At 38.7% G+C, this 25,881-nt stretch overlaps 3 protein-coding genes and 1 non-coding gene across 4 annotated transcripts; 1 reads left to right on the top strand and 3 right to left on the bottom strand.

Annotated features, from left to right (window-relative positions):
• Positions 1-305: 305 nt before the first annotated feature.
• On the bottom strand, positions 306-20,212 carry LOC145595396 (auxin transport protein BIG-like). The gene is made up of 14 exons (XM_081651796.1): positions 19,856-20,212; positions 19,655-19,761; positions 18,543-18,708; positions 12,381-18,445; positions 11,634-12,251; positions 11,326-11,506; positions 10,474-10,708; positions 5,844-10,382; positions 5,542-5,764; positions 5,026-5,430; positions 4,042-4,185; positions 2,354-3,379; positions 1,726-2,229; positions 306-1,285 (listed from the first exon to the last, which is right to left on the bottom strand). Exons 1-14 carry the CDS (start codon positions 20,106-20,108, stop codon positions 494-496), a joined length of 15,258 nt encoding a protein of 5,085 aa, XP_081507922.1. The 5' UTR covers positions 20,109-20,212; the 3' UTR covers positions 306-493.
• A 1,859-nt stretch (positions 20,213-22,071) lies between these two features.
• Positions 22,072-22,144, bottom strand: TRNAV-UAC (transfer RNA valine (anticodon UAC)). Its single transcript has one exon. It is a non-coding gene; the product is annotated as a tRNA-Val (tRNA).
• Positions 22,145-22,352: 208 nt separating this feature from the next.
• LOC145594795 (thioredoxin-like protein Clot) lies at positions 22,353-23,727 on the top strand. Its single transcript, XM_081651127.1, has 3 exons — positions 22,353-22,488; positions 22,733-22,887; positions 23,287-23,727. The coding sequence occupies exons 2-3, from the start codon at positions 22,743-22,745 to the stop codon at positions 23,541-23,543; spliced, it is 402 nt and encodes a 133-aa protein (XP_081507253.1). The 5' UTR covers positions 22,353-22,488; positions 22,733-22,742; the 3' UTR covers positions 23,544-23,727.
• Positions 23,728-24,522: 795 nt separating this feature from the next.
• On the bottom strand, positions 24,523-25,881 carry LOC145593879 (putative F-box/kelch-repeat protein At4g22430). Its single transcript, XM_081650241.1, has one exon. It carries the CDS (start codon positions 25,879-25,881, stop codon positions 24,523-24,525), a length of 1,359 nt encoding a protein of 452 aa, XP_081506367.1.

Below are 25,881 nucleotides of genomic sequence, written 5' to 3'. Positions count from 1 at the left end.
ATATGGAACACAAATGCTTCCAACGTCTTTTGGTTATTAGTCATCACTTTCATCTAAGGCAAATTCAATCAGTATTAGCTTGGTATTCAATCAGTATTAGCTTGGTTTTGTGTCATCAATGGCAGCTACCATCCTGTGCATAGGTTAATGCAGCCGCATAAATGCACAGGTTGATAGTGCACATGTAGATTCACGAATTAATGTTGCACGTTTGCGTGCAGATGCACCAGTCTAGGTTAGTTAAAAAGTTTTCTAGCATTTCATAAAAAAGCATACTTAACAGTCAGGAAGGTTAAATATGGATATTCCATAATCAGCTCAGCAAATTGAGACTTCATTGATTATAGGATGAAAGATTCAAATGCAGTTTATTCAATGTACCAAAAATCGAAGTGGACAAATAGTAATAATGTACAACAAAAGCCCAGAAAAATAGAACTCAACACTTGAATTGTACATCAAAAATACAATCTGCCGATATATACGATTATCTTCAGCTCTTCCCTGCATTTATAGCTGCCTGCACAAATTCTTCACAGCTTTTAAACCCACAAGATAACACATCTGCTAAGGCACCAATAACATCAAAGGCTTCCTGCAAATCCCCAGCAGAAGTCATATCATCCAACCATGATAGAAGCTCCTTCGAGAAACTGGTCATCTCCTTCATATTCAATAGTTTCTCCTTCATTACTACTTCCCAACTCTCCAAGCCATTCTCATCATCCCCTTCTCCTTGTTGTGATGTTCCTTCACCTTCAGAAGATACCCCAGCAGTGGACTTTCTGGGTTTGAAAAATTGATGGAGTTGTTCAATTAGACCTGTGTAAACAAGCATGGGTTGAATGATGGGCAGTAGATCATCACTACCGCTCGTGCTTGATACATCCAATTTCGTTGACCCCGATCCTCTGGGCAGAGATTTGCTGTGTGCATGTTGCATGTATGCATGGTGGATCCCTCGCTGAATGAAGGAACGTCGGTGTAGGAGCCAAGACTCATAGGACTCAGTAAGGAGGGAGCTCACCATCATAAATTGTACAGTTTCTTCAGTTCCACCAGAAGAAGGCTGCAATGGAGATGAGGGCGAAGGTCGAGAATCTGAGGATGAGGTGATATAAGACGAGATTGTCCTTGCCATTGATCGACGCTGAGAACTGCTGCCTTGATCTAGCAGGTGACGAGCCATCTGGATCATAAAAGGCAGAAATTTGGAGTTGCTCTCTTTCCCACCACCTTTGCAGTCAGAACTGAAAGATGCTCCTGTTGCAAAACGGGCCAGCATCTGTGCAGGGAGCAGAAAAATGTTCAAAAAGGGCTACAAGAACAAGGAAAACATATATGATGTTGTCGCAATCAAACTCTTAAGACCATTTATTTCTTGTCAAAACAACTTATAAATGAGGAATTTTTTTTTTTTTTTTCCTAGTGTGAAGCACACCAGATGCAAGTAATAGAACATCATGACCAAGGACTTAGATCTCAATGACTTTAGGAGGCAAAACTATGTATCCATCTTATAAAGTTAACTATAGCACAGGTATACATCATTACATCTCTAAAAGCAAGTTGAGATTATGAGTATACGTCATCACATAAAAATTCGTGGCAAGATTTAATAATGCAACTGCATGACTAGTGAGATTTCCTATCCTCAAATCAAACTTTAGGAAACTGAATAATGACACAAGGAAAGAAGCTTAAAGGTATAAACAGTGGCCATACCAGAACAATGTCATACATCAACAACCGAAGGCGACTTCCATCAGCACGTCCCAGAGCATTCAGATTATCCCAGTACTGGTCAACATAGCGAACATACTGACCCAATGGAACAGCGGGGCCTCTAATAGGAAACAATGCATTACAAAGAGTCTCATTGTTCCTAAGGGTAGCCCCTTCCCACTCTTTCTTGGGATTCTTCAGAGCAGCATCTGCTCTTTTAGCTTCCTGATGGCACTGAAAATGAATAATATTGAAATGACTCACAGTTGTGTAGACACACTCTCCTCTAGCACTCCCTGAAGTACCAACACCTAGGTTTACCCGCTTGCTGTAGGTGTAAAGTCCCAGCAGATCATTGGGCCTCAAACTGTAACCCTCTCTGCATACCATACATGCTAGGCCATCTTCTTCTTCCTCCACATCTTCCAAACCTTCAAGATTTGGCCGAGAAACAACTATACGCTCTCCACCATCAGAAGATAGCTCCTGCCGCATTCCTAGTCCCTGTAACAAGCCACAATTAGTCAAGTTAGCTACCAAACAAAACATTTACAGCCATAACAAAGAAACAAGCCTTGGAAGATGAAGCAAACATAAGATGTTCCCAAAGTCACCAATCACAACATACCTGCAGCAGTTCTTCCCTTTTCCTAAGAGCACGACGTCTCATCTCATCCTTAGTGGCATGCCGTAACTTGAGAATTTTCTCCCCTAAGAATCCGTCTCCATTCCCCTCTTTGTCAGATAGTGTATCCAGTAAATTTTCAGCTCTTGCCCCAATCTCATTCTCTCCTGATACTCCTTCCAATGCATGGAGCAAAGGCAGGATGCCTCCGACATCAATACAATTTTGAGTGGTCAAGTGACCCATTGATAATCCTCTTAGCATAGATAGGATAAGTGGAACAGATGGAAGTTGCAAACCCAGTGTCCACTCTTCCATAGATTTATAGCCAGGAAGCCCAGCAACTGCAAATACCTCTTTAAGGTGCTGAACTGCAACTTCAGTAATCCCCCTCTCCAGTACAATATCCTTCAACCGCTCACCACAAGAGCTTGTTTTGAGAGACTCAGAGACCCTGACAAAGTTCTCCACTGCAAACCTCTGATTTACAGCTTGCTGTGCAATGCTCTCATCTTTTGTATTGTCTTCATGCTGCTTTTGTAGCTTGTCAAATTCTGTCCAATTCTGTAAATATGGATCAAAATGCTGGACAAGAGCTTCCATGGCTGCAGGTTCCCCGTAGGTCAAATAAGGCAATATTCTAGCCACCATCTCAGTGTTTCTTTGTTGTTTACTTGATTTTTTCAGACCAGAGGTATGAGATAATCGTTCCAAGAACATTAGTACAATCTTCTTGGCCTGTTCACCAGCACCACTTTCCTCACTAGTTATGGTAAGGCCACTCTGTGTAATGTTAATATTATCACTCTCATTAGCTTCCAAGGTCAGTGCCTCAACAATCAAAAGAATGCCTTCAGCAGACTCCATAGCATCAACAGAGAAAGCACGTCTTGCTGTTTCAAGTAGAAGACCTAAAGCTCCCAACTTTAATAAGGCTCGTCTATTCTCCCTTATCTTACAGCAATGCATCAGAAGATTGAGCACTACAGTCAACTGCTCATGGTTGGACTTCAGATCATCTCGCAAGCGCTGTACATTTAAAACAAGTTCACCTCTTATTAATGCATAATAAAGAAAAATCAATTTGGTCAAATTAATCACTGCTAATATGTTGAAAATAAAATGACCAAGATTTAATAAAGAATACTAAAAGAATATTTTATGACAGCTGAGTATCCTGAATAGATGCATAAACCCTTGAAGAAAATTTCACAGCAAGAATTGCACAGTTCTTTTGAAGCAACATTTAGCTAGCAGTAGCACCAAGCATTACTTCAAATTCTACATGAGCATATTTATCACTCATTTAAGAATATCACATTATAAGGAAATGACATAAAGTCCAACTTATGGCTGTAGCCTAAAAGTAGAATAATAGAGAAGCAGCTGACTAGCTAGAGCATGGAAAACAATCTACTTGATGTCAGTTATTTGCCTACAATAGTGAAGCATATACCACACAAGGAATAAAGTTATTTGCCTACAATATTGATGTTGAAGCTACAGTCAACTAGATATTCAAAGAATAACATATTGATTCATAACAAGGCCATTACCAATTTATTTGCAATTTATTCTTCTTATGATTACTCAATTGTCTCAATTCTATATGAGCCCCAAAAAAACTCTGCGTAACATACTTAATGACAATCTAGACAAGAAATAATGCGAATGGTCAAATTTTGACTGACCTTAATCATGTCCAATATGATTTCCAGCCCACCATACTCCCTAACTGCACCTGCTATTGCAAACTCAACCTCTGGATCTTGAGATTCCTCTCTATCTTCATCCAGCTCTTTAATCATAGGCTCTGTGGCTTCACCATCCAATCCCTATCATTGTTTCAAAAAGCACAAGAAATTACAGATATGATTAGTACTGCTAAGAGAGCTCAGAACAGTATAATTTATTAGATATCAATGTGGGAACAGGGCATTTTTAAGCCCTTTTAAAAAGCTCAAATCACATCTACTTTAGTTACTTCAACAATTTTATCCATCCTACCTCACACTATTTATACATTTTTATACTCTCTTACTTTTTCTACCTATATCTTACACCCATCCACCTTTTTACTCCATTTCTCTTACTTTATTCACTTTTTTTTCTTACACCCAAGCATTCCCAGAAACAAGGGTCTACAGTAGTGAGTCTCCATATTCTCATTTTTATTCTAGCTCACATGAACAGCTCATGCGCCCTGCTCCCATTGGTTTTTATTTTTTCACAAGACAGAGGATGATAAAGACATGAGAAAGTAGAAGGAAAATCAGGATTGATTATCTCAGCTGTACATGTATTTATAAAACTGCAGCAAATGGGCAATAATTGGATGAAAATAAACGAAAGCGGAAAAAAAATGTCAGATAGATGTTTCTTTTACACCAAACCATCATTATATACAATTTCTAAACAATCTAGCAAAATGATTTAATAGAAATTAGGGGTTTGGTACTTTCATTAAATACTAGAAGAAGATAAATTTTTAATCATAAACTCACTCTCATAATTCCACAGGTTACTAGGGAGGAAGTCACAAAGACAAACTACTATTCCACATGAAATATTTTCCACTAAATTCATCAGTTCAAAAATCTTAAGATATACTTCCCAGCAAGAGACAGTCAAATCAACCTCCATCAAATTAACTATTAGAAGGAGGTGGAACTAACCTGAAGACGGTATGTCACTATCATAGGAGGACAATCCCTTGTTGAAACAGTAGCACCAGTGGGTATCAAAGTCGCACTAGCTACAGTATTTGAAGATTGAACATTGGCCTTCTTCCACACTTGCTCATAAACTTGTGAAACACTCAGATCTAGAGAAATAATATTCCCAGCAACAAGCAATTCCATTCCATAGTCATCCTCTACAAGCCCAACCATATCCAACTGATTGCAAATTTTATTTTTTACATCACGCATCAAAGGACCAACCTCAGCGCTGGAATAGGGATTTTTGGTCATGGAACCCCTGATAAATTCTTCTTGAGTGTGGGCCTTATTAAGAATCAACAGGTACACAGACTCTGGTTTTGATGGACAGATCAGATTGCAAAGCTGCTCTAAGATAAACTGCAAAAGATACATTTTAGAGAAAGACGATCATGAGCAAGTTGATTACATGGGTTTCCAGAAATAATAACATAGAATGTTACAAAGGGTTAGGGGGCAGATATGCTTTACCAGGGAAGTTTGTCCTTTCTTTTCATCTCCGTGAATTTGCAGGCCACAGATACAAGCACGTATGAATTGTCGCTTATTCTCACTGCTTTCCTGCAGAAGGCTGTCCAGAAGATCTTTCAACAGACGATTGCAATCGCTAATTAGCTTTGTCTTTTGGACCACCAATCCTCGAATGACAATCAGGGCTTCCAAAACTTCGGAGAGCAAGTTGTCTCGCATAAATCTGAAAGAAGACAAATAACTTAAGGATTAACAAAGTCAGTTACCAATGAATTTCAAAATTAAGAGGTTTGTTTAACAACCTTGCTCTAATGTTTGGGATCTCTAAAAATTTTCCAAGAAGCTCTATCAATTTGTGAAGTATGAACCCTTGTGAAATGTCAATATGCAGACTCCTCTCCAGGGATTCTATATTATTTACTTCTTGGGTAATCAGCTTGCATATAGTACTCAAACATCCCCTAACAGTAAGGAATAAGCGAGCATCTTCCGTTTCTATCATCTTGAAGAGCAAGTCAAAATATTCCACAGCGTTTTCAGCAGCGGAGAGAGTCAAGGGCAACCATGCCATTAACAAGTTCAACAAGCGGAACCGTCTAGTTGAACTCTGAGCACAGAGCAGATTAACCAACATACACATTTCTGATCTTATTGATTGCGAACAAGCACTTAATATAAGCCCTGAAACCCATGATCCCAGTTCAAATGATGACAAGTTACTCCGAGAGCAAGCACGACGTTTCCATCTAAGTCCATACTTCAAAGCTAAGAAATCAAATCTTTGAGGTCTTGACTTGTGACCTCTGGATGCCTGTGAAACTTTGCACTGCCTCCTGACAAAATCAAGATATGATGCTCCCCTTTCCCATTCTGAATAACTCAACAATTGAATGTCTTGAGTTTTCTGTGAGCCATTCCAATTTCTCTCCGCCGACTCTAGTGTAGATTTGCTCCCATTGACTGGGGCACCCAAGGTACTAAGAACATCTGAGCTATTGTCATCTTTTGAAGGCTGAATATTAGAAGACTTTCCGACTGTTTCTTTATCCAGCAATTCAGGTTTTGGAGGTGTACAAGCCTGAGATACAATTCTCAGGCAAGGAAGTATCACATGTTCTGATATGACTGGATGATTTGAACCCACTTTTATGGAGGTAAATAGCAACTGGAAAACAACACGTAGCCTAGACTCCCAAAATTCATCAGTTGACGAACAAACCTCTGAAAGCAACAACATTTCTTCTCGGGTGGCCACAGAAATGTCCATGGATCGATGGTGTTCAATGCAGTACAAAACTTTCTTCTGTATCAGATTATTCAACTGACTAACAGCATTCACATCGCCCTCTGAAAAAGCACAAAGAACAGCTCTTGCTTGTGAGCGAGCAGATTTTGGACCTTGATGAATGTTATTCTCAAACAATTCCGTTAAGATGCCCGATGCAACAAGCTGTTTCTTAGAACTGGGATGCTTTGATAGGACTTGCAATATCTCAAGACACTGAACAACAAATGTGGTAGCACAACCATAGCAACTGCTTGGGGACCTGGACACCACAAATCTTGAAGCTTCTGTAGTGTTAGCATAGTGTTTTTGGTGCAAATAATTCATCAGAACCCGACGAAGCCCTTGCAGAGTCTGGACGCTTTTGCTCACAGAATCAAAGGCTGCCTTGCACTTTTCGCCATAGAGTACACCAAGAAGTGCAATTTTGCGGTTAATCTTACAAGAAGGTCCAGGCAATGAAACCATCATCTGCTGGACAGAATCCTTCTGCTGTGAGTCTATGTCACTCTCACCAATGCTGGATACAATCTTTAGTAAAGGTTTTTTGAACCCCAAAAGTTGTTGATATCTCCTGTGAGCATTTTCTGATTCAGATTCTATTGCTGCAAATCCTCTCTTCATATCTTCATCATTTTCCATGTTATCAAAAGTAAAGCTAGGCTTTGCCATGAAGTTAAACTCAAAACGGCCGTATTTGCTGTAACCACATTCATTACACAAAAATGAGTCCAGATTCTCATAATTGATATTACGGCATTGCCTGCATTGATATGCATTCTCATGGCAGTTGCCGCAAATACCATGCCGATCAGTGACAGGTCGGCTGCATCTTGGGCATTGCAAAGGCTCCATTGATGAAGCCTGAAGATTTTCGTAGAATGAATCAAGTTCAATCATGAAATTGCAAGCAGTAATAGGAATAGGGAAATCTACTTTCAGCTCTGTCTGATTAGATACGAGGTGGCAACTTTTGGCACGCTTCCACAAAGACCAATTATTTTTCAACTCCGATAAGTCCGTTACAGGCCTGTTATTGTAATACAAGTTCAGAACCTTCACAGATTTGGACTTACGAGCATCATGAACATTCATTGTAACTGATTGGATGGTGTAGCTGCCCGTACATTTTACAATTATACGGTTGTCTGTGAATTTTGTCTCAGATTTTAGGCTCTCCAGCTTCATCCTGCTGTAGGGCACTTCAGGAGAGCTACAAGAAACACAAGGCTCACTCTCAAGATAATATCCATCAAACTCTACAAGACCACTCAACGTGTTGTATATACGAGAATTGGGATGATTAGCCAGTAGTTCATTCTGCATATGAAGGGTCTCATAGAAGCACTGGATGACATCAGAAGTCAAGCATTTATCTAAAAGTTCAGCATTTAGCGGCTTTGAGCTGACATCAGGGACCTTGCCAAGCAACCATGTCAGCAATTCCGTATATTCAGCAATGTTTGGTCCATACATAGGCAAACACTTCACTTTCTCAAAGAGCACCCTTAACACATTCTCCTTGAACAACTGCTTCCCATGCTGCCAGATGCCGTGAAGAACACACTTTGCTTCAGAGCGAACAGCACTCGAATTCCACTCCAGCAGGAAGCAATCAATGAACTGCCTCAAGACTTCACCATCCTTCTCAGTGAAGATGTTGACAGCCACTTCCATGTCCAAGCAAGATTTTTCAGAATTAGACTCCAGACCATCATCTCCTTTCTTTTTCTTCTTCGAATCCTGAGGCTGAGCAGCGGATTTAATTAAGCCCACTGAAGCATCCCCTGATTCACCTTTCTGAGAAGAATTGTTCATATCCTTTCCAGTATAAAAAGCCAGATTCAGGAGTTTAAGTGTCTGGATAACAGATTCCTCTCCAAGATAGAATATCCACTTCAACAAAAGTGGCAAAACATCAGCATGCCTCAAACAATACTTCTGCCAGTTTCTAGGACGTGCAGCAGCAACTTCAGCCATGGTGCACAAGCATTTGATGATTTTAACACTTCTCTCATATGGTACAGGATTCTGAAACCCATTCGTCTTGTTAACATGTTTGTGCAACCTCTTAAGTTCACTCGAGAATTGCCAGGAGTCCCGAACACTGTAATAATGAGACTTGCTTCCACATAAATGCAAAAAGAGTCTTCTTGCATACCTTCTAACAAATGTTGTATGTGGATTATTTATATAGCTACAAAGAACATCTTGGTATCCTTCTAACTTCAAGTCTTTGCTGGAAGACATCTTGTACACCTTCTCTTTTTCCCCAGTTTTGTCATGCTTTTCAGGGCGAACCAGACTGTAGACCAAACGGAAAGTGTTTTCCAACAAAAGTCTATGGTAGTCAGCAAATAGGTCTGTCCTGTGGGCTTTCGCATATGAATCAGAAAAAAAAGGAGAAAAATTGCCTGCTGGTAGCTCTCTCCGAACACTTAAAAGAGCCCCACAACCAGAACCAGGATGCGAATTAGATGAACTTTCAAGATTACCAGCTGAGGACTTGAAAACATAAACTAACTGCTGCAAGATATCCATGAGATAATTAACAAAAGATTGTTGACGAAGAATATTACAAGCTCTCTGCAGCTGCGAAGCAAAGTCATTCTTATCTTGCATGTTTGAAGATATTGAAGCAGACAACGGATTCTGAGTATAACTTCTATCAAGTGCATCAGATGATCCACCAGATTTTGGAACAGAGCCATCACTACCAGGCTGGTGCCAATTTCTGAGCATTAAGGTAAAGAACATAAAGACTAGGATTGTGATTTCACCACAAGAAGATCGATTTCTGGCCACAAATGGTTTCTTAAGATTAATCTCATCCAGAAACCACTTAATCAGTTTCTCCAGATCTAAGCTTTCAGGGTTTGAACTGTGTATAAAAGGTCCACCAGCAGCAGAAGATAGCCGGTAGAAAAGTTGCATGACAGGAATAGCTCGAACACCAGAGGTTGTTTCCATCCAGCCTCTCAACTGCTCTAAGAGCTCAGAAAGAAGCAAGGAATTCACAGCTCGCTTTGATGCAGAGATCGAGACAGGATCCAGAACTGAAGGTGAGAAATCCTCAAGCTCATCAGGTTCTAGCACATGAATAGACGGTGTAGAGTTTTGCACATTTGAGTTTGATGAAGTCGGTAAAATGCTTGAATCACTTAGCTCATCAGCTGGGAAATGGATTTCACTGCCTTCTCCTCCCAATGTCTCCACCTCAATTGGGATTGCCGTCATTGGATGATCTCGGGAATGTGGTGGAGGAAGCCGATCAGAATCCAGTACTTCATAACATGCTTCGCATAAATCAAAATCAGGACAAATGGTGCAATGCCATCTTCTCCTTAGTATAGGGACAGTGGAGCAACCATCACAACAATATTGTACCGAGGATGTTATAGAATCTTCTTCCATCATGACCTGTGCATTGCCTCCAGATGCAGTTACTGAATTAGGATGAGCAGATGCAGAAGTAGCATTGTCTGGCGCATCATCAGTAGCCAACATAGTTTGTTTTGGAAATGGAACCTGGAGCAATCTTGAAGAAATTGCCAGGCTACTCATCGCATGATGAAAAATACGTCAGTAGTTTATACTAAAAAGCAAACAAAAAGGCAAAAGGCAAAAGGCAAAAGAACATTGTTTACCTGCTTGCTGTTTGGACAGCCTCATTTGGAGAAATTAAGAGTTTCTTTAACAACACAACTGCAGCGGAAACAGAATGTCCACCTGCCTCCTTCCCATGTAAAGCCAAACATTCCGCATAACAATAAATGAGTTCCACAGAAGATATAACAATATTATTCATGGTCTGCGTGTCTGGCTGCTCTATCTCCAAAATTCCCCACAAGACTTGCATAAGACCATCTACTACTTCAGATCCTGCAATATCAATATAAAATCAAAATAAGATCACACTATCAAAGATCAGGTTTACAACTAAGCTATGTGGAACCCTTAAATCTCAATATCCCCAAACTAAATTGAAATAGAATGCAACTTGCACATATTGGCATTAAAATAGATTGATCACAAAAAAGCAGCAGAAAGTTGTAGTAGATACAAGGAGTAAAGAGCTAATATATCAAGCAGTCAAGAGCAAAACTAGAGACAACAACAATCAGAAGAAAGTGAACGAAGGGCAAATGCTCTAGGAAAGGGCAATGTATAAAACTTATTTTTCTTAGTTTCATATTTTCATGCCTCCAAGATGAAGAAAACAGGATTTAAAAAAGGATTAATAAAGTTAATCAACAGGAAACACCTGTCAACAGTATACAGATGCTTTAGCAGACTTCATGTCAAGACTAAGCATAATAAATGACTAAATTCTCAACAAAACATGGTCATCGCAGCAATGTAATGCTTGAGAGCTACGGCTGTAATAATGTAAGTTCAACAGCTAACTATAGTGTTACAGTAATAAATAAAACGCAACCACAAAGACTAAACACAATATGTAAAGAATTAAAGAAGTAAATTTACAGAACTCTTCATACCATTCGTCTCAAGAAAAGCAGCCAAATTTGACCTTCGATGTAAAGCAATCTTAGATACAGCACGCATCTGAGCAGTAAACTCCTCAATGATCCATGCTGACGTAGAACCACCAACCCCCAACCTTGACAAAAGCAAAGCTGCAGATTTTACCACACCGAGAAGGCGCATACTATCCTTAACCTGAATAAAAATTAATTCCGTACACATCAGATCATGCAACACAAATCTATTTTCTAATACCAGCATGAGATGTAACATAAGAAAGAAAGGCATGGCAAATTATAGTGCTACGTGAAAGGATATATACTTGATAATAGACTTCTCTTTTCGGGAATAAAGCCTGCAAGATACGGCATGCAGAAGACTGTAGTAATAGCTCCCGATCACTTTCGAAAATTGTTTCTAGCAGCTGCTTGCACTTGAGCAAGCTTAATTCTGGTTTCACATCTTCAAACTTGGAGCACCCTAGAGGCTTGCACAACAAATACAACTTAGATAGAAGTTTAAACCCGTCTGCTAGTACTTGTTCCTCAGGAGGTGCAGACTGCAAAGAACGAATCTTTTTTCTAGAAGACGTAGCCCATGAATTACTTCCAAGTACACGGGCTTCCATATCAAGAACTGCATCCATTTTCTCTTTCCAACCAAACTCATCTTTAGGGCGTCCATAGACCTCCAGTGAGTCTATTCTAGGCAATGCAGAGCCATTAAAAGTGGGCCCAACAGAGACCGTGAATTCCTCATCAGCAAGGAGAGACTCAGCAACAGTAAATGGAATGTCATACCAACACCGCATGCCTTCGTCAAATTTTACCACCCTCTGAAAAATGGTCAAATCTGAAGGGATGTGATTTGCTGAGGTGTTCCCAACATGTACACGGATGCCAACCATTACTATGTCAGGGTTCGAATTTGACACTGTAATCTGAAACGAAGAACAAAAGAGTTAATTGGTGGGCAATAAAGTTACGAATATCGAGAAGCCTAAATAGACAAGAAAAATAGATCTACAAAAATATGCTTGAAGAATTACAGCAAAGCAAAGTGGTCATACCTTAAATCCAGAAGGGCTGGGACTTTCAAGAAACCCGTCCTCAGATGCTAAGCTCTGCTTAGCTCCTTCAGAATCACCATTTCTGACAGCATCACCACCCAGTTTCACATCAGAAGTGATGCACACAGTTTTCTCAAAGAAATCAAGAGGAAATTCAGGATTTACACCAGAGTAAGCCTTATTACTAAGGATGTTGGGACCCAATTTTTTAACTTTCTCAGATGTTGCAGTTGACCCGTAATCAGATCCAGATTGAACATGTGAAAATATCTGAAGGCTGCCATCATCATGCAGGACAAGGGAGTGAAACTTGTCTTTGGATATAGGTTTATATGCAGTTGCACCAACCACAGGTGAATTTGAACCAACTGCATGTCGTATATTCTGAGCGTGAATATCCTTAGCCCCCACGGACACAGCAAGTGCAGCATTAGCCTTCCAACTTGAAAAGCAAACAAATAATCCACTACCAGAAACCAATTCTTTCCAATGATGCAACCCAGCAGGTCGTCGCTTGTCATCTTGTTCATCCTCATATACAGCAGAAATCTCAGTTAAAGAGCTTGCATCAGAGTTCAGCCGACCAATAAGCGTACTTCCATCCTGATAAGATACAAAGAGCAACTTATAGGTCGATGAGAAGTACAATGACGACCCTTTGACATTGACTTCTCTATTGGGAATCTCAACTTTTTCATTCAGTTGTTTGGTCCCCACATTAACTTCAGATGACAACTCAAGCTTGAACAAGTTTCCCAGTTCTGAAAGCACAATGAGATACACCTTACCCTGAGATGCCACAGACAGCACAGCATCCGTGATCATTTGATCCGCCAACGTGAAGTAATGCAAAGGGCTGATATTGTCCTGTGACAAATCATAAATCTTAACAAATCTATTAGTGACCACCATCAGTTGCACTTGAGAGCCTGGGACCCAGTCAACCCGCCTGATATAAGCGCCCTGAAGAGCAAGTTCAATGGCAAGACGATCTGTCACTTCACCCCGAGGACTAACAGTGAAGACCTGGCAGTCTTCATACCCAGCTACAGCTAGATAATTCTCAACCAAAGGGTTAAAAGCAAGATGTACAATTTCAAAGCGAACTACATTCTTGGAGAGAGGCTTAACATTAGTCTTGTCAGCCGTCACAGGTGCAACAGTAGCCTGTCCAATCAGCTGCCCAACATCGAATATAGCAACTTTGTCACCTTCCCCCACAGCAAGCCTACCACGACTGCTCACACTAAGCAAGGATTTCATAAGAGAACCACTAGCAAGAAGTGATCGAAGTTCCTTTGCATTGGAGTAGTCTGCTTTAATCTTTAGATCTAAGGAACCACTTTTGTAAGCTTTCTTCAGCTGCAGAAGGTCAGATCCATATAATAATACTTTATCTTCTCCTAAGATCAGACTTTTATCCCTCGAAAGGTTGCCATCCCTTCTCTTTGTGATGGAAGGAAGAAGCAAATTACAAATTTTAAGCACCTGCGCCTCAAGGTCAAGTTCTTCATAAAGGCGAGGAATTGCACCTTGGATGTCATTGGGAACCGAAAGCCTCAGAGAATTATCCGCTTCAATAAAAACATCTTCATCAGGATCTGAATCACTATCTGGCAATTGATCTCCATCCTCTGAGAAAGGCAGTAACGGTTGGAAATTGCCAGCACCCCTAGCTGGTCCAGCTTCAGTTCCAGTAAATTTCCTTGGCTTCAAACACTGGCAGGTACTCCCTCTAACACCTCCAGCTCCACAATCACAGAAAAAACGACTGGAACGTGAGTACACAACACGATGACCACGGTGACATACTTTTGCACAAACAGAACAACAGCCTTTTGACACAGTTAGATCACACGTATAGCAGAAATACCAATGTTGTTCCATGAAATTGCTGCCACTAGAAGTAAATGTGCAAACTTTGGAAGCAAGGGCTCGTTCACTACTAGAATCCTCTTCATCATCCTTGTCTATGCTAGCTGCCTCCCCATCAGAGGTTCCATCATCCTCATCTTCGTCTATAGATGCCGCATCACACTCAAAAGGCACTGAGCTACCATCCTGATTGGCACTTACAATCAAACTTTCAGAATTTTTTCTAGAACTAGCTGCTCTACTTGCTATAGATCCCAGCCCATGACTACTTCCAGACAAAGACTTCCCAGTGCTTTTAGTTGGCATAGTTGTTAAAGATCCAGATTCATTCAAGATAGTCTCAAAGAAACTGAAAAGGAATTCCAGCCCCTGTAGCTTGCTTTCATCAACAACCAGTTTCTCCATCAAAGAGAGACTACTCTGCAGCAGTAATTTCATTGATGCTTCATCTCTTAAAAGTTGGGTCACAAAACCAAAATAAGATTTTGCAGCATGAATATCATATATTTTAAATGCTGCCTCCAACGAAAGCAGCAAAGCATTAAACAAATGGTTGTATAATTCTCTCGAAAGCGAGTCATCAGGAGATACAAGGCACAAAATGAAGCTCATGGTCGATTCTCTGAGGGTCATTGAACTTCCTTTAGCACATGAAACTGACGAAAGACTACCAGAATCTTCTGTCGGAAAACTCAACAATCTCTTTTCAAACCACTTGGACAAACAGCTTAAATCTACCCCAAGGAATTTCTTTTGTATCCTCTGTTTCACATAAACACCCAGATCCCCCGATAACACATCAATAAAGAAATTGAGAACCTTTGCATTAACTGACTCAGAGTAGCAAGTATCCAGAGAGTCAATCAGAACAAGCAAATCGCCACGCTGTGAACCATAAAGGTCAACAACCTGTTGAGGAACATCTTCAGCACCAAGATATAATCTAAATACATTGATCCCCAGGGAATCTCGCTGTAGACTTTCCATCATATCAACGGCTTTGACAACTAGCTGTTCAACCTTAACATGGTTAACATTCCCTCTGAAATTAATATCCAAAAGAAATCCTTCAATTTGCTTCATCAGGAACAACAAACTATAATCCGGCCCTTCTGCGCCAGTACATCCAAGGCATATATCTTCACACTTCCCACTCAGGTTCTGTAACACCCTGTCATATTTTACTGTCATCACCGAACCAAGAATTTCATGAAGCACGTCAGTCTCCACAGAAATTTCTCCCCTTGTACCTCTGATTTTGAAGAGCAAATCAAAAAGACAAAGTATTCCTCTGATACTGAGAACCGAGGAAACAAGAGCCCCACTAGAGGCTCGAGGGTGGGCAGGGAAACCATGGAGCATGCTTTCAGAAGATATAGCACACAGTATGTGAGAGGCCCTCTTGCTGACAACATTGTCAATTTTTGGAAGGAGGTCATAAACAGACTCCAGCCCCACATGAACAAGACCGTTTTTCACCAAGATCTCATCCTTCATGAGCTCGTCAAATTCAGTATGTTTGAGAAGCAAAAGAGGAGAGCAATTCTGGGCATATGACTGGTCTTCACTAATAGTGAACAAGAATGCCCTCTGGTATATTCTGATATATTTTGCCAATAATGAAGACAGGCTTTTCAGTATCACTGGGACCTTGTTAGTCTCCAACATCACAGAGATGAAGCCGTGAGCAAAAGAGACAAAATCTGAATCAGATGCATCTTGCGTCCAAGCAAAGTTGGCTCCAGAGACAGAATTCTTAACACAGTAGCTCCCAAAACCTGCATAAAGGAAAGAAAGAACCAGGGAAAGCCACTGCCCACTTCTCATCGAGTCCCAACCGAACTCCAGAATGTCATCAGGCATGGAAACAGAACACAAGTGTTGAAGCAACCCAATGACAATATCTACAAGGTTCACATCCCTATTCACAAGATCATAGTGTCCCTGTCCCAGCAACAAATGGCTAAAAAGAAAAAAATGTTCAATACTTGATGTATCAAGGTTGCAATTGGCACTCCAGACAGAAGACAAGTGATTCGAGGACAGCTCAGCAGCAGGCATATCCCAGCAAAGCAGAAACATGTACCTTTCAAGAACCAAATCCTCAATAGTTGCAGCCTTCTTACCCTTCCAGAACTCCAAAATCAGTGAAAAGACATCATATATATCATTCCAACTCAAAGACGAATGTATATGGGCAGCATCAGAACTAAACAGCCGTGCTGGCACAGATTCGAAATCAATTAAGTGATTAAGCAGGTTACCAAGGAGAGGCTCTTCTTTAATAAACAAATTCATAACATTATTGACTACAAATGAGGACCAAGATATCACAGGATCATTGAGATGGTGACAATGGGATCCAGCAAATCGTGCTGCATTCAGCTTGGATCTGAAATCCAAGAGAAATGATGTTGGACAAGCATGCATATTCAACAACATGTGTCGAAAAATTACAATCAATCGAGAAACTATCAAAGCCCAGCATGACAGTTGCGAACTGCTCAAGCTTCGTGAACTGGAAGCAAAAGTCTTTATATTGGAGAAGATAAGGTCTACCAGTGCAACCTTTTCACTTTCAGAAGACAGATGGAAGGCCAAAAGAATAATCTCCATGTGGAAGACATTGGGCAGAGTAATGAGAAGTTCCCTAAGTACAGGGCAATTAGAACGCACATCTTTTTCTTTTTCACCAACAAAATTCACAAACTGCTGGTAGACCTTATTCCTCAAATGGCTTCCAGCTGAACCCACCCTGCAGATTAAAGTCTGAGCTAGCAAGATAAGGGTTTGATCATTGTAAACGAAGGAACCATTTTCGACTTCCAAAATTTTAAGGACAAGGTGCTCCTCCAGCATATCAGAGAGACAATGCCGCTTGAGCAGACTGTGCAGCATCTCAAAGCATACCTCTTGAATTTGCTCTATCCTTCTATGCTCATTTACAGCAGTATCATTGTCAAACCCCTCAGAGTAAGATGTTTGAGAGCCAAGCATTGACAGAAGAGAATCAATATGATATCTGCTAAGCTTCTTGCAAGCATCCTCATAAACAAGGTTAAACCATTCTGGAGAGAATATGCAGGACCTGAGGAAGACGGATAATTCTGCAGCAGCTTGTATTATCGTGTTGTAGAACCCAGTGAGTGGATTAACAGAAGGTGCTTGCTCATACCCATCATTTGATCCAACTGAACGACCACCCTCAGAAAAGAGATCCCCAAAAAGCGCTTCATCATCATGGCAACCAGTGTTTTCCAAATCAGAAATGGAGCTGGTTTTTGCACCGGAACAAGATTTCTCAAGTTTCGGTAGCAATTTCCCTCCCTCGGTGTGCAAGAAATAAAGAAGGTGTATTAAATTATCCACCCACTGAACTGATTTAGGAAAAATGATTTCCAAGAGTTCCTCAACTGTGTAATTCTTTGCCAAAATAATTTTTTCAGACCGAACATGACAAACACCTCTGGCCTCAGAATCAGAGATACCAAGTGAGAGGTTCGCACCAGAATCCTTCACCGCATGCATCTCATTAACTTGATTTTTAACATCTCCAATGAGTTTGACAACATAGATAACACAGCGAGGGAAGTATATCAAAGGAGGTTTCAAATTACTGACTGACTTGTTGTATCTCCATACACTAAGATCCAAAAGATCAAGTATAGAAGCTAGTAGACATGCCCTAACATTTTGAAAGACACTCTTACCACAGTTAAGTAGTTGTACCAAATGTAGAAACTCTTCAAGTATATTAAGTACAACACCTTCATAGTAATTATCGGAACTTAAATTGATACTTATGAACTCAATCCCTGGTCTAAACAAACCAGGAAGCATGTCAGCAAAATCAGCAATACTCTGCAGCAAATCAGAGTCCAATTCAACAAAAGGAACACTCCTTGCAAGATTTCTTAGTAACTTCAGAATATTTAATGCAAGAGACAATTTCCGGAAGATGCTCGAATCTGCCATTTTAACATCCAATGACTCTGGAAGCTGAATAAGTTCTTTACAGAATATAATGAGCCGATGAATGCATCCTAAGCGAAGAACAGCCCACTGCTGTGAAGAAGACACTAACTTGTTGAAATCCTGGGAAAAAGAGGAATCTGTAGGCGATTGTATGGCATTATTATTTTGCATGTCTGAAACTAATGTCATAACTAGCTGATCAACAGGTTGTTCACCTTCACATACAACAATTGAGAAAATCAGTAATGTTAATTTGATAAAATGTAGAAATATAGACTGCAATGGCAACATAAAAGTCCAAAAGAACCGAACCTTGCAAGTTCCACCGAGTGTGCTTTTCAGACAGAAAACCCCTATCTTCAAAGGATATAAGAGGCAAGCCATCCACAAGGGAACTGGCTAAGCCAGATTGAGATAAATCAGATTCATTATCGATCTGACCAAGTAATCCTGTTTCCAGCAACTTTACGGCAAGATTCTGGGACGTGTATGGAAAGAAAAACCAGGTAAGTGTTTTGTCATTAAAACCGATAAACAAAACGCAGAACAAAATCCTTAACAGATAATAAATAACATAATATTTCTTTCTCCATTCCACTGAAGAAGATAGCAATGGAACATGAGAAAGGAAATGAACATACATTTTTCAGTTTCAAGTGTGTACCAATATTATTATTGAAAGTTTTCACAAATAAAGGAAATGCTTATACAATATGCAGTATTATGATGACCAGTCAAATACCAGAAACTGGTTATCTAGCCACTAATTGAATTACTTAACCAATTAAGTTACAGAATGATGTTAATAAGCAAAAATATTACATTTTTCATGTACAAACACAGCACAAATATGACATACTACAATAATTTGTATTTTAAAACAAACAATTTGATTTGTTCCTGAATTTTTTAGGATTATTATCTAATAATTGGTATAATAGTAAATCTTAAACATTCATGAAACATACTATATGTTGAATAATGCACACAACATGGAAAACATCTAAATGTTCCTAAATCCGTACTGAAGTATTCCTCTTTTTCTTCAAATACTCCTCGCATAAATAAAATAAAAATCGCCATCAACCTTCCAAAATTTCCGAACTCGTTGAAAATGGAATCAAACAAAGGAATCGCTCACTTTGTGTGTAGCTCACAACCTATCTCTTCTTTGTCATCAATTACAAATAAAAGAAAAAAAATAAAAAAAATAGCATTTCCTCAATAACAGGGAAATTGATGCACATTTCTACCACAGCAGTTCTCCAAATTACAGCATATGAACTACGCATAAGCTTAAAACGAAATTAAAAACGACAAATCCGAAATACCATAGCATTTAGCAAACAGCAGACTACAGCATTTAAGTTCAATTTTCCTGCTAATATAAAAAAGTAATCTGCAATACAAAACATTTTACTGACCTGCAAGCTCAAGTCATCACTGTTAATCTCCGATTTCTCCAGGCAGCACAAAGCGAACTCCATTGATTCATGTAAAGTAGCAACAACCACAGGCTCAACATGCTCAACTGCTCAAAAAATCCACAGAAAACAGCAAAAAAATCAAAAAAAAAATTCCAAAAAAATCGAAAAATTAAGTGATCAAATTGAAGAAGAGAGTACCTGAAAGAGATCGATTGGCGGAAGCAATCAAAAGAGCGAGAGAACAAACAGAATGAATCTGAGAATGACTCCAACTCTGAAGACCTAACTTCCTATCAAAATCATGGTCATCGATCGCTTCAACACCGTAATTGAGGATAGAGTAGAAGTGGTGCAACCCTAATTTAAGTGAAGCAGAAGTTCGAAGTCTCAAAGCGAGATCGTTCTGCGGAGGCGATAAAGCTTCGACGAGTTTGGCGAGTTCTTCCGCCATTGTTGCACCTTGAAAGAGCGATCGGATGACGGAGAATTGACGATCAATTCATCGAAGTAGCGAGAAGATGAGAGAGAAATCTAGAGAGAGAAAGTTATATATATATATATATATATATATATATATATATATATATATAGAGAGAGAGAGAGAGAGAGAGAGAGATTTGTGGTGGTTTGATGTTGTCGTGGAATGGAAGAGGGGAGAGAGAGGGAGGGAGAATTTTTAGAGGTTTAAGGAGGTGGAAAGTATTTTTAGGAGGAGGTGGTGTTTTTGGATGCACTGAACTGGAACAACAAAGGAAGGAAGAAATGGGACTTTTTTGTTTTTCTTTTGAGTTTGATTTGGAGTTCTTTGGTTGAGTTAAAGTTTTCTTAATGAAGGAAAGAAATTTGTAGAGCTTATTTAACCGACTTTAAACAACGTATCCTATCTCTTTAAATAAAAGTCTCATTTGTCTTTTTTTTCACACGTTTTTTAAACAATAACTAAAAACATATTCTTGATTGATTAATGGTGTATTGGTGATATAAAGAAACAAAATCTGAGAATAAATTCGTTTTGTTTTTTTGAGTAAAAGTGAATAAGAAAAAAAAATGGTGAGATAAGTTGATTAAGGGCCTGTTCACATTTACTAAACTGAGTTGAGCTGAACAGAACTGAACTGAACTGATTGGAGCAAAACTGAACTAATTAGAGCTGAACTGAACTGATTGGAACTGAACTGAATAGAGCTGAAATGAATATTTTATGATTGAAGGAAATTAGGAGCTGAACTGAATTGATTGGAACTGAACTAAACTGAAATTAAGCTGAAGTAAACAGACCCTAAAAGCTAATAAAATATTGATATAAGGTGAAATGAGACTTTCATAGGGAAACAAATCTTTCAAAAATGAGAAGACATTTACTTGAGGTAAATGAAGCACATAATTCATATTTTTATAATCTTAATGAAACAAGGAAAATTCAAAAAGGGAAAAAAGAAATTGAAGCGAGTACATCGTTAAATTATTTCAATTTTATAAGAATTGGTAACACATAGTTCCTCTCACTCTCTTTAACAAAATTAAAATGTCATCATTTGCTTCCCCAACAAAATATAAAGAAATAGAGTATCAAACACAAACTTGCTACTAGGGCAAGCCTAACACAATTGATAACCTTTGAGAATATTGAGATATATTGCTTCTTCAACCAAGCATCTTTCCACTTGAACAAGATTTTGGCTTTCTTTTCTACAAAGATCTATTCAAAATATAAAATCATGATACTCGAACACCATTGCACTACACTGTATATACCAAATAAATTTACAAGTCACGAAAATAATTTTGCTTTTAATCCATGTAACAAATTAACAATAACTTAGAAGCTATGGAGCTTAAAATTCATCTTTAAAATGTTGGATACTTCGTATAAGAATTGTAACTTGGGTAAATGAATTAATTTGAAATTCTTAACAAAAAAACCCTAATATTTTATTAACAAAAGACATTTATATGTTGTAAGCCTGTAATTATAAACACCATGTTACTGCCTCCCTCCTTTTTTTTTTCTTTTTTTTTTTTTTTTTAAAGTGAAACAATTTACAAGATAAAAATTTAATCTTTTATGGGTTACTTGTTATTACCATTTAATTTAAAAAATATACTCCCTCTGTCCCCTTTTGATAGTCCCTTGTGAGCATTTTTCACGAGAATTAATAAACACAAATAAGAATAGTAAAAATACATTGAAAAAATAAATTGACATTGGGTATGCAAAAAGTAGAGAGCGAAAGTAATAAAAGTACATGGGAAAACAAAATTTACATGAGAAATTTAAATTTGTACAAATATTGTTGCAAGTTGGAGGGAATTTTAGTAAAAAATAATATTAATAGTTGTTGGAAAAAGCAAATGGGGTGAACATCTTGGAACTAAAATTAAAAAAAAAGGTATAAAAATAACATTGCCAAGGTTGTTGCTGCCCAGGATCGAACTGGGGACCTTTAGTGTGTAAGACTAACGTGATAACCACTACACCACAGCAACTGGATAACTAAAACAGTGTATTTTTACATAATAAACGTAAAACATAATTTCAGACTTTAAACACACCATGAATCGAACTGAAATTATTTAAGTTGACCCGAATTAAAGTCCACAATGTGTTAGCATTACAAGAATTTGGGCCGGTATTTCCCGGGTTCCGAATCTATTATTCGGATCCAATAGAAAAATAAAAACAGGGGAAAAGCTCTGGTTGGAAACAAAAGATTTTGATTCTTGAAATTGTGCGCTTGAAACATCAAAATTATTCAGTTTTAGGGTTCTTCTCAGAAAATTTACTTGGGAAATTCACCAATTCTACGATCAATTTCTGGGTTTTTCTCGAGGTAAATGTTTCTTCATGCAATAAACCCTTTAAAGATTTTATCTTTTATCAATATTTTATTGTACAAAACCTTATATAATTGTCTTCGATTTTTGTGTTTAATTAATCTAGGGTTGTTGCTTTTGTTGATTGATTGAAATTCTGGTTTTGTATGGGCATTCTTAATTAGAATGGTTTTCCATTATTTTAAATTTTATGGAAGATAAGATGCATTGCCATTATTCTAATAATTTTTGAGAAAACAGGTATAAAAAGATGGGGTTGAAGATAATGGATGCTACAGTAGCAAGCTTCAATGGGGTATTTGATAAGTTTAAAGAAGAAGCTGCTAATAACAAAGCTAATCTCATCCTCTTTTTGGCTGACAATGACCCTTCTACTAATCTCAGTTGGTGTCCTGGTAATTCTCTATTGTTTTTGCTTTGATGTTGATATTAGGTGTTACTATTGATTACACATTATAATTATGATTCCGATGTACACCTTTGATCATTAATATGACAGTACTAAATAGCTCTTAATCAGTCGTATGCTCGTATATATAAAGATTGTGTGATTGTGTTTGTGCCACTAAATGCAGATTGTGTGAGAGCTGACCTAGTGATATATGACAGTACTTCATAGCTCTTAATCAGTCGTATGCTCGTATATATAAAGATTGTGTGATTGTGTTTGTGCCACTAAGTGCAGATTGTGTGAGAGCTGACCTAGTGATATATGACAGTACTTCATAGCTCTTAATCAGTCGTATGCTCGTATATTAAAGATTGTGTGATTGTGTTTGTGCCACTAAGTGCAGATTGTGTGAGAGCTGAACCAGTGATATTGAAGAAGTTGGAAGAAAATGGAGAAAATGTGGCACTTTTGAGAGCTTATGTAGGAGATAGACCAACTTGGAGGACCCCTCAGCACCCTTGGAGGGTAGATTCAAGGTTTCAGCTCAAGGGTGTTCCAACCCTTATTCGCTGGGAGAATGATGCTGTTGCTGCGCGTCTGGAAGACCATGAGGCTCACATTGAATCAAAGATCAGTGCCCTTCTCGGCGAATCCAAGTGATCAAATGTACGTTGTTTAGTTGTAGATGCAGAGTCTTTCAGCTTATGCACCCACCCCCTAATAAACATGCTTAGATGGTTGTATCTGAGTCTGAACAAAAACTCAAATCCTAACTGATGTCTGGTTGCCAGGCTATTCTGCTTTGTAAGGTTGTTGCTAGTTAATAAACATGCATTTTATCCTACCTATTCCTGTATGATTCAAATAAGATGAGAAGAAAACAATCACTAAAGAGTGATGATCTGATCATAATTTGGAGGGAAAAGACGTGCTAAATTGAGACATTAAGTTGTTTGTGTGCATCTCATTTAGAGGTCGCACCATCTATCACTTTGTAGTATGTGGCTCATGGTTCGTGCTGGTAAACCCATTTTTTAAATGTAAACATGCCTTCCTCAAAAGAAGAGGTAGAATAAAAATACGTAGTAATAGAGTAAGAATTACCATGTACCCTTTGTTGATTTATCAATGAACTTTCCTGACATCTTATGCTGTTAAAGCAACACAGATAATGTGTTACTTTTGGATCCGAATGTGTGCTGCTGTATCAGTATTACGGCTTCTGTGTGAGGCTTTGTGCTCTGCGTGCAACTGTTATTTAGCAATGCTGTAGCTGAACTCTCTGGCTGAGAGTATTTCAGTGAGATTGCTCAAGACCTCAAGTATATACTACTCCATTTTATTTTTGAAAATTTAAAATCAATGCAAGATTAAACATTAAAAAAACTTTGTATATCTGAAACCTCAAAGGCTTGTAAATTTTCAGTTTGATTATGCTAATTTCACATCTTAACAGCAAAGAGCCTGCAAGAAGTTCTAGTTACTCCGTATCACATACATATAATCAAATAATCAAACATTTATCTTGATCATCAAACACTTGTTTTTAATGAGAAATCACACTTTGTCATTATTTAATTAGCATGTCTTTTTAAAAAAAAAAAAAATGAAATCAATCCATACCATGTTGAAAGTGCAATCACAGTTGTCCTGGAGTTGCGGTAGCAGCCATGCCCTTGGTGATAGGGGTTGGACAGAAAGGTGGACAATAATGAAACAATCTGAACCATGGGAGCGAAGTAGATACATTGGACTTGAAGTCAGCGAGTAATTGCACATTCTTGCTTCTCAGGTTCACAGAGAATAGACATAGTTCCTTAGAAAACACGTATAGCACGTCTCCATCATAGGGATCAAAACCTTTGATAGACATGCACACATTGTTACAGAGCCAATTAATACTTGTAAGCTCCACAAAGTGCTTTATATTCCAAGTACGGTCATGGCCATTTGTGTAGTCCTTCATATCCCAGACAGTGAGTGTTTGAGTAGAGGCGGTCACGTAGCTCCAATGATAAAGCCGCAGGTGCTGTTCAACATTTGCTATGCATAATCTACGTTGATCAATTGGTGAAACTCTCTCATTGTACATCTCATCGAGTTTAGCTTCCTCGGGAAGATCAATAAAATCGCAGTGCTGGGGGTTTTCTTTGTCGAATGGATTATATACCATTATCATGTTGGTGCACCAATAAAGCGCACCATCCAACGTGGTGGTGTATTGACCAATTTCTTTATCTACCATTCTCACCGAAACAAAGTCTTCTGGGGGGTGCACAATAAATTTACACCAACTGCAAGTATGAGAAGAGAAAACGTAAAACTTCAAAAACTCACTACATCTTACAAGGTTAACTCCGCGCCTAACTAGGCGTGGAGTGTCCTTAACAAGCACCACTTTGTAAAGGGCAGGATCATCAACACTACATACGATGCCATTTAAATCAGTAATGCCTTTGGCATCAGTAATAGGATTATACGAGAGACAAGGCGGAGGTTTGGGGAGTCTATAAGATTGGTTAGTTAAGGGGTTTAATACGTTTAGATATAAAGAGGGAGTATATAGGCCAAAATCTGACACTGTCAAGACTAAATCATTAGATACACACGATATTATGTTCATAGGCCATTGTTGATTAAAGAGATCTAAGGATATTAAGGTTTGGCTCTTAGGTAACGCTTGGACCTCTATAGTCCGAGTCGTCGGAGTAAAGGAATTAAAGAAATCATTACCGATCAGAATAAAAGGATCAAAGGGAAGACTAATGCTACGAAAATTGACAAGTTGTAGATGATGTTTACCCTGACGTAGAGATGCATTATACTGTCGTCGATGGCAATCATAAAAGTATGGACTTGAAATCAAGGCGAGCCAACGCTTGGAGACGAGCTTACATTGATGGACTGATTTCACTGGTGCTCGAAGAAGAATCTGCATTAAGGTCTCATCACTTAAATCTTCTAATTCTGTTTTTCTCCTCTTCATATTCATTGCCAT

The sequence above is a fragment of the Chenopodium album genome, chromosome 19 (genome assembly GCF_948465745.1).
Source record: "Chenopodium album chromosome 19, dcCheAlbu1.1, whole genome shotgun sequence".
NCBI classification, from domain to species: Eukaryota; Viridiplantae; Streptophyta; class Magnoliopsida; order Caryophyllales; family Amaranthaceae; genus Chenopodium; species Chenopodium album.
This window is presented reverse-complemented; position numbering and strand designations above follow the sequence as displayed.